The 11,871-nt window shown below is 41.5% G+C and overlaps 1 protein-coding gene across 2 annotated transcripts in view; it reads left to right on the forward strand.

The window, feature by feature from the left end:
* The window catches only part of lrrc40 (leucine rich repeat containing 40), a 64,177-nt gene extending 54,884 nt beyond the window's left edge, over window positions 1–9,293 (forward strand). Inside the window, exons 10-15 of one of the 2 annotated variants that reach the window (XM_046390802.1) lie at window positions 1,453–1,558; window positions 2,596–2,703; window positions 2,775–2,885; window positions 3,007–3,084; window positions 8,498–8,683; window positions 9,085–9,288. In XM_046390802.1, coding sequence (XP_046246758.1) covers window positions 1,453–1,558; window positions 2,596–2,703; window positions 2,775–2,885; window positions 3,007–3,084; window positions 8,498–8,683; window positions 9,085–9,226 — 731 coding nt within the window. In that variant the 3' untranslated portion in view covers window positions 9,227–9,288. Of the gene's footprint in view, window positions 1–1,452; window positions 1,559–2,595; window positions 2,704–2,774; window positions 2,886–3,006; window positions 3,085–8,497; window positions 8,684–9,084 lie in introns of both variants that reach the window. The other variant, XM_046390803.1, reaches the window with a different exon arrangement.
* Window positions 9,294–11,871: the final 2,578 nt, after the last annotated feature.

Genomic DNA, 11,871 nt, shown 5'->3' on the forward strand with positions numbered 1-11,871 from the left:
CAGAGATTCAAACCTGTTGTTGCACCCTTGCTGTTTTTAAGTATACATTTTCAGAGTTTCAAATATGGCATTGTTGTCTCACCACATCAGTTTGCAAAAAACTTTTGAAACCTTGTAATATGAGATCTGAAAACTGCCATGTGCATGTTTGCAAAAAACTTTTGAAACCTTGAAACTTGAGTTTTGAAATGTTAAAATCTTCTGAAAACATTATTTTGTATGTGAGTTCTTGGTTTTTGTTTGTGCAGAGTTTCAAACCTCGCAATAACGACAAACCGTGCTGTTTTCATCCTCACGTTTTCAGAGTTTCAAATGTGTCACTGTTCTCCCACTCCAGTAGGTTTGCAATAAAAGTGCTGAAATGGTGTAAACTTTAGGTTTGCAAGCAAGAAATGTTATTTTGTAATGTACTTTTGCCCTCGTAACTTTTCAACATCAGCTTTTTGAGTTTCATCCACACCGCTTCGAGGTTGCAATCATGTGATTTTTGGCAGAAACTCACGCTCTGAAAAACTAGAAAAAAATAAACAAAAACAATACGGCTCCGGGGGAGGGACACCTGTCTCCTCTAACCTATCGTTTCTCTGGTGAAGTATCATGCGCCAATGACGCCAATGTGATTGGACTATGCTTAGAACTCAAGTGTGCATCTATGGCCTAAAAAGACAAAAGAGTGGCTGAAAGATTTCTACTGTATGCACCTATTGAGCAGATGTCTCATTCTTTGATGCACATTCTTTGGGCCATTACATAAGTGAAACTGCAACTGACTGAAACAGAAACAGACAGCATCTTTGGTCTGTGAAGACACACCAAAACTAATAACTGAGCAGGAGTCAGCAGACAGTGTCACATGTGACATCAGAGGCAGGAGGTACCATCTCCCCACATGTGACTGAAGTTATACACTTAGTCACTTAGTCAACAGTCAGATGACATTTCAGATTTTTAAGAAGCTAGTAAGTGGACCCAGAGTTGACATTATACAGATACTGTGTCCTCATGTGTAATGGATGTTTAAGTTTTGCACAAATCAACCACTGACAAAAGTAGCATTAGTGGTGGTGGTGATGATTTTCCGATTTCAGTTCAAAGTTACCAGCTGATATTCTTCCAGATGATATTTGTCAAGTGATCTGTGCTGCTCTGCTCTGCTCTGGCTTCTCATTTTGACCACAGAATGTCACCAAATCCACCTGAAGAAAGATGTTCACCATTCATTACATTTTTTTCACTTCATCAAATATGGGGGTTATTAGCAGAAGTAAAACAGTAGAGTGAGTATTGCCAAACAGTGATTAAAATGGATTTAGTGTCCATGTTAAGTTTAAGTTTTAAGTTTCGTGCTCAAGACTCAGACTCACTCAGTCTTAATCCGCTAACTCTTCTCACTCTACTCCGTCTGATGCACTGTCTGTTTTACATCTCTGGGTGTGGGTGTGTGATTTGCAGAGGGGCCTGCTGACACAGCAGATGAAGGACATACAGCCATGACATTACCTAGCCAGGCCAGTGTCAATGTACACAACATTCAAAATCTCAAGTTACTGGTGTACAGGTGAGTGATACACATACATACACATACAAACAACAGAACAGTCGTGTCCTGACATCTTCAGCTTTGCCATCTTGCCATAGTGTTCTCATTTAGGTGTCATCTTTGTCTTTTCACATGGTTGAAATAGGTGATAATGATTTTTAGTTTGATAGCTGCCGTAAAGGGCAGAAACAGGTCACATTACAGAAACACTCTTTATACCACACTGCAGATAAATTACAGTCCTGCAGTGCACTCACATGTTCATGTGTGGGTCGTTTGTTTTTTAGTAGTGATGTGTCAAAATGAGCAAGAGGAAATCATCTCATGTTGCACATTGTGTCGACCATGGCTGACAAATATTGCTCCGTCCATTCATTTATCCATTCATACATCCATTCATTCCCTCACTTGTCAGGCTCATGGTTTTGTTACTGGGCTTATTTTATACATTGGTTTACTGTCAGTTTGTATTAATAGCTGATATTGGTTTAAAACAGATACATATAAGTTAACTTATAAGTTAAGTAAGTGTCTTCAGTCCACCAGAGAGCACTCAAATTTATTTTTGCTTCCACTCAGTATATTGTCTTAGTAACATTTCTTTATTAACCACATATAAAAAGCCTTTATTTTGCTTCTGATTTATTTATGCCCTAGTTTTCAATAAGGGTGTATGAAAAGGGATATCCAGAATGTTTTTTGTTTATGGGAAAAAAAAAATAAATATAGGTCAGTGTATTGTTATGTAAAGCCCTTTGGGACAAACTGCTTGTAAAAATGGGCTATACAAATAAAGTTGTCTTGTCTTGTCTTTTATTGTTAACCAGAAGGTCTTTCAGCTGCAGATTTCCTGTGTGGTGAGGAATTATCAGTAATAGTTTTTAGAGAAGTCACTGTGTTCCCAAATGATATTTTGATATTAATATTCACTGACTTCAGCGCTAAAGCAGGTTTTACATTTTTCTACAGTGTGTCTGTCAAAATGTTGCTGAAGGTTTAAAGGACTAATTTTTGTCCATTGAACTCGAGTAACTCAAGTTTAACTTTGTATTTAGTGAGAAGCAGTCTTCTAGTGTTCCAGATGAGCTGTTTGATGCTGCAGCAAATCAAAGTGTTACCACTGTTAACTTCAGCAAGAATCAGCTGACCTCCATACCTTCCAGGTATACACAAAGCCATAGTCACCATCACTGTGTGGTTATTTGAACACAACTAACTCTATGTGTGTTTACAGACTGGTGGAATTGCAGTCGTCAGTGTCAGATATCAGTCTGGGTTTCAACAGACTGATGTGCTGTTCTCCTGACATCTGCAGGTTACTTCACCTCAAACACATTGACCTCAGGTGTACACTCTCTCCTGTCTCATACACACACACACACACACACACACAGATTAGTAATGTTTTTGGTGTAGAAACACTAGTAAATGTTCATTTCTGTCCTGCCATTTCTGTTTTCTTTCAGGAATAACCAGCTGAGTGATTTACCACCTGAAATGAAGAACTTGACTAAATTGTGCTCCATCATCCTCAGTTACAACAGGTACTTAACTGTTTAACCAGTTAAATCCTAATAATAAATAGAAGCTACCTCAAGTAGCAATAATCAGGATCTGAACAGATAGCAAAAAGCCACAAAATTTGAGATTTTTAGGGCAAAAGACCAGATGCAAATGACTTGAGAGATCAAATGATGAAATGGTTTTGATTATAGGCCAAGTGTTCTGGTGGGGCTAGGTTAAACCTGGTAAACCCTAACTCATGAACATGTGTTTCATAGTCAGCAGAACCATTCAGCTCTGGTGGAAAGTGCACTGTCTTTTGTTTCTGGAGAAGAAAACAGTTAACATGGAAGCTGAATAGGTCTGAGGTGTAAACTGACCAGCTGCAAGTTGTATCCTGATGCCTTTTCCAACCTCAGAGACTGGCTTCTGAGGAACCCAAACCCACTTAAAAAGGAAAAAAAAACTTTGAGAGAAATGCAACAAAGCATTAAAACATTTTTTACCACAGTTGAACTTGTGGGGCTACAATTCTGAAAAAACAACCAACACATCAGCCTGCTTTTTTTGAATAAACTGACAAATACTGGTGATGTTTGGACAAACATTTGATGAAATGGCAGATTAGCTTAATGATGTCTTTTGACAGTGCTAATTGAATTTTGTGTCAGTCTAGGCAGCTGATCATGAGATTGGTGTCACATTTGTGGCTCCTCCATGTGCATTGGGTTTGGTTACAAGAGCTTCAGCCAATTTATTTATATATTTGTAGTATTTATTTATGTAAAATGAAAATTATAGACACAGGTTTAAGACTGACTAACCCTAACCCTTTAAGACTGTTGGAGCAACAATGCATATGAATAGACAGATTAAAATAATTAAAGAATTTTGATTAGATTAGATTAGATTAGATTCAACTTTATTGTCATTACACATGTACAAGTACAGTGCAAGGAAATGCAGTTTGGCATCTAACCAGAAGTGCAATAAGCAGTAAGTGCCAGGTATACAGTAATTTACAGTATGTACAGGGTATGTACAGGTGTCTATGCTACAGATATACTATAAACATGATATACAGGTAGTTGTCATAATATACAGAGTTTCTAAGTACTATGAACATACTATACAGACGGATATGTGCTTAAATGTGCATCCAGTGTAGGCGGAAACTATAACACAATTTACAAATGATATTTACAAATGTTAAATTAAGCTATAAATCACTAGTGCAATGGACAATATGGTGTATACAGCGATAGGCAGTAGGCTAACTATATTAACAGTGAGGTAGAGGAACTAGTGCAACACTCAGTACGTAGTACTCAGTTAGGATAGGGTGGTGTAGTGGAGTGTGGTGTAGGGTGAGGGTGTTAGTGGGGGGCTGAGTTCAATAAGGAGACAGCCCTGGGGAAGAAGCTGTTGCTCAGCCTGCTGGTCCTGGTCTTGAGGCTCCTGAAGCGCCTGCCAGACGGCAAAAGTGGAAATAGACCACGAGCAGGGTGGGAGGAGTCCTTGAGGATGCTCCGAGCTCGACGCAGACAGCGTTTCCTCTGGATGTCTTCAGGGGCTGGAAGTGGAGTCCCTGTGATGCGCTGGGCGGTTTTCACCACTCATTGTAGCGCCTTGCGATCTGCAGCCGAGCAGTTCCCATACCATACTGTGACACAGCTGGTCAGGATACTCTCAATTGCACAGCGGTAAAAGTTCACCAGGATGGCTGAAGACAGATGGTGTTTCTTCAGTGTCCTCAGGAAAAAGAGGCGCTGGTGAGCCTTCTTCACAAGGCCGGAGGTGTTGGTGGTCCGGGTCAGGTCCTCTGAGATGCAGGTCCCCAGGAACTTGAAGCTGGAGACACGTTCAACCGTCATCCCATTGATGTGTATGGGGGCATGCGTGCCTCCTCTCTCCCTCCTGAAGTCCACAATGAGCTCCTTTGTCTTGCTGGTGTTAAGGAGCAGGTTGTTGTCTGCACACCATGTGGCCAGGTGCTGTACCTCCTCCCTGTAGGCTGTCTCATCGTCGTTGCTGATGAGGCCAATAACTGTGGTGTCATCAGCAAATTTGATGATGGAATTGGATCCATGTGCAGGCCTACAATCATGGGTTAAGAGGGACTAGAGCAGGGGTGTCCAAACTTTTTTCACTGAGGGCCACATGCATAAAAATATAGTAGGGGCTGGGCCACGTACTAGAAATTAGGTATATAGCCTTAACTTTAGTGTATTAAAGTTAGAAAAATCAATTAAAAGTGGACAAATATGTTATATTGTTGAATATAATTAAAAACAAAACTGCCTTCATCACAGCTTTCCATACATGGATCTTAACTGATTTATTCAGAAAAAGCTTTGGTAGCTCATTCTCAGAACAGCAGCCTCAGATTTAGACAGAAGATTTACAGTGCAGAGAAAAAACAATAAAGTGGAAAATGGAACGGCTAAATTTCAAGCTTGTTATTTAAGTTATTAGGGTTAGCAACACACCTATTAACGTTCGTCTGAAACGGAAACAACATTAACAGACTGAACTGGACTTAATAACAGGAGTGCATATAATTTTGGTAAATTATTCTGGTGAGTATCAGCTGCGCTGGGTATGTAAATCGGGCCATCCAGCTGCGGTGCTGATCCGACGCCACTCGTCCCAAAAATCCGGGCAAATTCACTTGATCAAGGAGCAAATCTTCATCAGATGAGATCAGCTGACTTTGCGTGTGCAGTGTGTGCACTGTGCACAGCGGTGTGTGTGTTAAGAAAAACGCATATAATAAAGTGGTGCGCAAAAGCAGGGTAGCGACAGAATTGATGCGCATTATTGATATTTGTTGCACATATTTGTTGGGAACGGCATTGCACTCAGTGGGAGCAGTGATGCTGCGCTTTGGATCGAAGGATGGCTGGCAGGTCTGGAGTAAACTTAGTGGTTGAGATGCGAAGGACATCAAGGAACATGGCTGTCGGTCACTTTTGTTCTCATTCTGCTTTTGTTCAGTGATGACAGCGAAAATGTTTGCTCACATATGTATGTTGAGCCAAACAGACTGATCATTCCTTTCGCGTGGCGTCTCATCAGAGGAAACTTTTCCTTTTCTAAGCTCCGGTAGAACTCGGGGAGGGAAAGCTGCTGATGTCGATTCTTCAGAGAATCAAATTCTTTGAAGAAATACTCACTCTCCCACCGTTTCTGAAATTTTCTGCACTCACTCTCTACCTTTCGCTTCTTTCGTTCTGCCATGTTGAGTAATTTGTGGTAAATTTCTTCTTTGATTATTGTCCTTTTTGCTGGAGCAACTGCCTTGAAGGCCCTTGATCAACAGTAGCTCCCCCTGGTGTTAAAACGGAGAAGTGCAATACACTCAGGCAAAAGTTGAAGTGTGGGCCATATTCTATTCTATTTAAAAGAATTCTTGCGGGCCAATTAAAAATGGACCGCGGGCCGCAGTTGGCCCGCGGGCCGTAGTTTGGACACCCCTGGACTAGAGGAATGGGCTCAGCACACAGCCCTGTGGTACGCCTGTGTTGAGTGTGATGGTGGAGGAACAGATGTTGCCTGACCTAACATGCTGAGGTCTGTTGGTCAAGAAGTCTCTGATCCAGTAGCAGAGGGAGGTGTTGATACCCAGGTCTCCAAGTTTGGTGATTAACTTGGAGGGTCTGACGGTGTTGAATGCTGAGCTGAAGTCCACAAACAGCATCCGTGCATATGTGTTGTTATTGTCCAGGTGTGTGAGCACAGAGTGCAGTGCTGTGGAAATTGCATCCTCTGTACTCCTATTGCTGCGGTAGTCAAACTGATGTGGATCCAGTGTGGGTGGGAGGTAGCTCTTCAGGTGTGATAGAACTAGCCGCTCGAAGCACTTCATGACAATGGGTGTGAGTGCAACTGGGTGGTAGTCATTCAGGTATGTTGGGTTGCAGTGTTTTGGGACTGGTAAAATGGAGGTGGTTTTGAGGCATGTTGGCACAGCTGCTTGGGCAAGGGACAGGTTGAAGATGTCCATAAAGACCCTGGCGAGCTGCTCCGCGCATGCTTTTAGCACACGACCAGCTATGCCGTCCGGGCCAGCAGCCTTGTGTGCGTTGGTCCTACTCAGTGCTGCGCAGACGTCTGTGGAGGTGAGGGTGAGGGGCTGGTGGTCTGCTGAGAGTCTGGTGTTGGTGGCCGTTTCAGTGTTGTCCCTGTCAAAACGAGCATAAAAGTCATTTAACTCATTCAGAAAGGAAAGGCTGTCATGGACGAGTTACCTGGTTTGTAGTGACTGATGACCTGGATGCCCTGCCACATGCGTCTTGGATCGGAGTTGGAGAAGTGCTCCTCTACCTTTAGCTTGTAGCAGTGCTTGGTCTTTTTGATGCCCCTCCTCAGATTAGCCCTGGATATGCTGTAGGCCTGTGCATCACCTGATCTGAAGGCGGTGTTGCGGGCTTTCAGCAGGAGCCGCGCCTCCTTGTTCATCCATGGCTTCTGATTTGGGTACATGGTGATCTGCTTCTCTGTTGTGACACTGTCAGTGGTGGTGTTGATATAGTCCAGTACAGAGGAGGTGTATGTATCAATGTCTGTGTGAGAGCCACAGGTAGCCTTAGCCGCAAACATACTCCAGTCTGTGTTTTGAAACCTGCTCTGGAGTACATGGTCTGTCCCTTCTGGCCACACTTTGATGGTTTTGGTTGATGGCTTCACACGTTGGATAAGTGGTGAATACTTAGGGAATTCTAGGACAAACTATTATCAAGATAATTGTGAAAATGCAAACTTATTTGTCACAACTTGTTTATTATCTGTTTTCATCTTGTGTTGCTGCACAAACACTAACAGCAGAAAGTAACAAGATAATGAATGTGAAAAATATAGCTTCTCCCCTAACATCACGTCAGTCTTGTAACTCCAGTCATGTAACTTTGTGGTAGCAACTCCTGTGTTTATATGTACTCCCAACATATTGTAATTAATAATTGGTTTTATTACTGTAAATAACAGACATGAGAGGCCAATACAAATAAACTGGTGATATTACAGGACAAAGAGGCTGCTGCATTTTCCCCAAAGCAAATATTAACTTGGAACAGAAAATAATAATGATAGGAAAGTGTTTTTAAGATTAAACACTGAAATCTATTCCAATAATGAGTAAGTATGAAAAACTATGGCAATTGTTGCAGTTATTGTTTACTTGTGTACTTTCTCTAAATTACAGTGTTACCTTAATATTACTGTTTAAGTTATTGTTTCCACAGCAACCACTTATTCTTTTAAGCTATGGTTCCTCACTCTAAACATTTGAATTGTATTTAATGATGGCAGACATTGATCGATTTCTAGGTAACAGGACAGAGGAGCAAGGATGAACATAGCATAGTTAGCTGAATGGAACTGTGGCTGACTGATTGACTACAGGAGCATATTACTTGTCTTTATCCGCTCAGTCGTACTATGTACTTGTCACAGATTCAAGTCCTTCCCTGAAGTCCTCTATCAGATAGTTTCATTGGAAACAGTGCTGCTTACTAGCAACCAGGTGAACGAGGTAGACCCATGCCGTCTGATGAAGTTGGTTCATTTGTCAACACTGGATCTCTCCAACAATGACCTGTTGAAAATCCCCCCTGAACTGGGCCTGTGTACCAGCCTCAGGTATGAACTCAGCACCAGTTGCCATTTCCCTAGGAAAATGGTGACGCTGGTGCTTTCTAGCATTTTCAATGTGTGATGTCCACTGCACTTCAAAAGTCAGACTATTTTAACTGACCCTAATGTTTATCCTCAGACTGCATCATTCACTTGTTTTTAAATTGTTAGTTTAAGAAAAGTGAAGTCACTGAGCTGCATTTAAAGTACACACAATCCTTACTCTGAGCTCACCCTGTGTTGTTAATGGACAGGACTTCAGTGTATTTAGCTTGGTTTTCTGGAAATTAATCTGTTTATTTTGAGTGTTAAAAGAATTTTGAAAAACAAAGTGAAATATGGATTTAACATTAACAGTAAAATCAGTTTGAAAATGGACCACACACTGATAAAATGTTGTTACACAGGTGTCTCAGTCTGGAGGGGAATCCTTTCCGCACACCCAGAGCAGCCATCATGGCCAAAGGAACGGATGCAGTGTTGGAGTACCTACGCAGCCGCATACCTACACAAGGCCTGAATTCAGCTGACACAACTCCACAACTATAAGCAATACTATCTGCCATTAGACACTGTCTTGGAAAACAATAAAAATCTGAATTTCACTATAGCTACTGTGATCATCTTTGAAAATGGTTTATGTATGATCAAATTCAAACTTTGTGTGGCTGAGAACTGCCAACGACAAAGATATTTCATCAAATTACCCCTGCTAAGTTTGCTCCAGTTGTGTTATTTCAACCCAAATTCAAGCTGAAGAGAAATGTGCACCAGCATTAGGTGGAGATGATCTTATCCATCAGCCTTTCTGTAAAGCAAAGCTCAGCTCTTCTGTATTTTTCATTTTTCCAAAGCCAAGACCAGCAGTTTGTAATATTTATCCTTCAGTAGTAGGCACAGATAGTGTTGGATGGAAATAGGAAATTAAGGTCATGAAAGCTCTTTCAAAACAATCAGTGTCAAAATAATATTAAAAATAATTAGGTCCACTTTTCATGTAAATGAGAATTAGTATACAGCTTTTCCTCCAAGGGCAAAAGGCCAACAGCATGTTTACAAATGCCACAGCTCTCAGCACTTTAATTTTGAGATTAATAAAGTATCAATTAAAGCTGTGTTTTAGGCTTACAGAAGTGCAGTCCTTCTCTTTGCTCTTCATAATGAATGAATCATAATCATTTGGACTGCACACAGACAGACTGGATCGTCTCTTCTTCATGTGAAGACAACATAATTGCAACATGACAGCAGCTCATGTGTTAAGTCATCTGCAGTCTGCTGTGTGTCCACATCAATCATGATACACCTGTGCTAGATGGTGCAGTGTGACAGGATACAAAGATGGTATAAAATACACTGATCAGCCATAACATTATGACAACTGACAGGTGAAGTGAATAACATTATCTTGTTACAATGGCACCTGGCAGTGAGTAGGATATATTAGGCAGCAAGTGAATATTTTGAGGTTGATGTGTTGGAAGCAGAAAAAATAGGAAAATGGCCGAGCCAGCAACAGGATCATGGGCAATCAAGGCTCACTGATGCAGGTGGGGAGTGAAGGCTGTCCCCTCTTGTTCAATCCTATAGAAGAGCTGCTGTAGCTCAAATTGCTGAAAAAGTTGAACCTTGTTCCAAGAGGAAGGTGTCAGAACGCACGGTGCATCGCAGTTTGTTGTGTATCAGGCTGCATAGCTGCAGGCCGGTCAGGGTACCCACCACCAAAAGCACCTACAATGGGCATGTGGGCATCAGAACTGGACTAATGGAAGAAGGTGGTCTGGTCTGATCAATCACATTTTCTTCTCCATCATGTGGATGTTCAGGTGTATGCACATTCCTTCTCTGGTGCACTATGGAAAGAATGCAAGCCCGCAGAGGCAGTGTGCTGCTCTGGGCAATGTTCTGCTGGGAAACCTTGGGTCCTGCCATTCATGTGAATGTTACTTTCTCTTTCATGGGAATGGTATTCCCTGATAGCAGTGGCTTCTTTCAGCAGGATAATGCACCCTGCAACACTGCAAAAATGGTTCAAGGATGGCTTGAGGAACACGAGTTAGAGGTGTTGACTTGGCCTCCATGTCCAATCCATGGAGGCCCCACCTTGTACTATACAGGACTGTTGCTGACAGCTTGGTGCCAGATACCAGAGCATACCTTCAGAAGTCTAGTGGAATCCATGCCTCCATGGGTCAGGGCTGTTTTGGCAGCCAAAGAGGGACTTAACATATTTTAATGAAACAGCCAGATGTGTAACCTGACAAGATGAATACATTTCAAAAATAAAGTAGGAAAGAGTCTGAGTTGGTGTTCAATAATCCTTGGCCACATGGCATATGAGTAGGTTCACAACCAGGAGCTTTCTAGATGTCCTGCCTATCCAAACAGATTATTTGAAACTGGAGCCAGTGGGAGTCACATGTGATTACTTTCCCCTGTTGAAAAGATAATGCATCACTGATTCTCCTAAACTTCTGACAGTTAGAAACAATACCAGGTTGTTAATAAGAAAGTGGGTGACAATGTATTGTATGTTTTCTTTCTAGATTTCTGTCACACTATTTTATAGTAGTGTGTAACTTAAGAGCATGCCAGCTGTGGAGGACAAATATAGGGGATATGTATTTTAATTCTATTTGTAAATTGTTGTAATGTTTGGTGTTAGGGGAGGGGTTTATTTCCCTATGTTTGGTAGTGGCTAAGGTCCTAATCAGTGGCAGAGTATAAAAGGCTGCCAGCAGTTGGGAGGGCTGGCTGTCAGGACTATATACTGCTTGGGGTCCACAGTGTTTGGTCCATGTTCTCCTGTTATGTCTTCATTAGTGGTGGGCAAGTGAGGCCTCACGAAGCACTGAGGCTTTCTTAACAATTGTGCTGAAAAAGATTCAAAGCTTCAAGAGTTGTTGCTGTATGACAACTCTTGAGTGCAAAGCAAACACCGCACCTACAAGCAATTGTAATTTTGAGACCCATTTAAAAATTAGAAATAGAATTCAATTATGGACACATAAAATGTATGCCATGAACTGCATTATACCTTATTTGGTGGTATGAGATCAAAATGATCTCTCTCCAAATCTTTATCTCCTCACAACCCCATTTTGAAGCACAATGATGCATCTTATATAGCTGGTATGACACCAAATCATTCAAATTTGTCATACCTGTCAAGATGTCGTTGGCTCAGAATGCAC

The sequence above is a fragment of the Scatophagus argus genome, chromosome 6 (genome assembly GCF_020382885.2).
Source record: "Scatophagus argus isolate fScaArg1 chromosome 6, fScaArg1.pri, whole genome shotgun sequence".
NCBI classification, from domain to species: domain Eukaryota; kingdom Metazoa; phylum Chordata; class Actinopteri; family Scatophagidae; genus Scatophagus; species Scatophagus argus.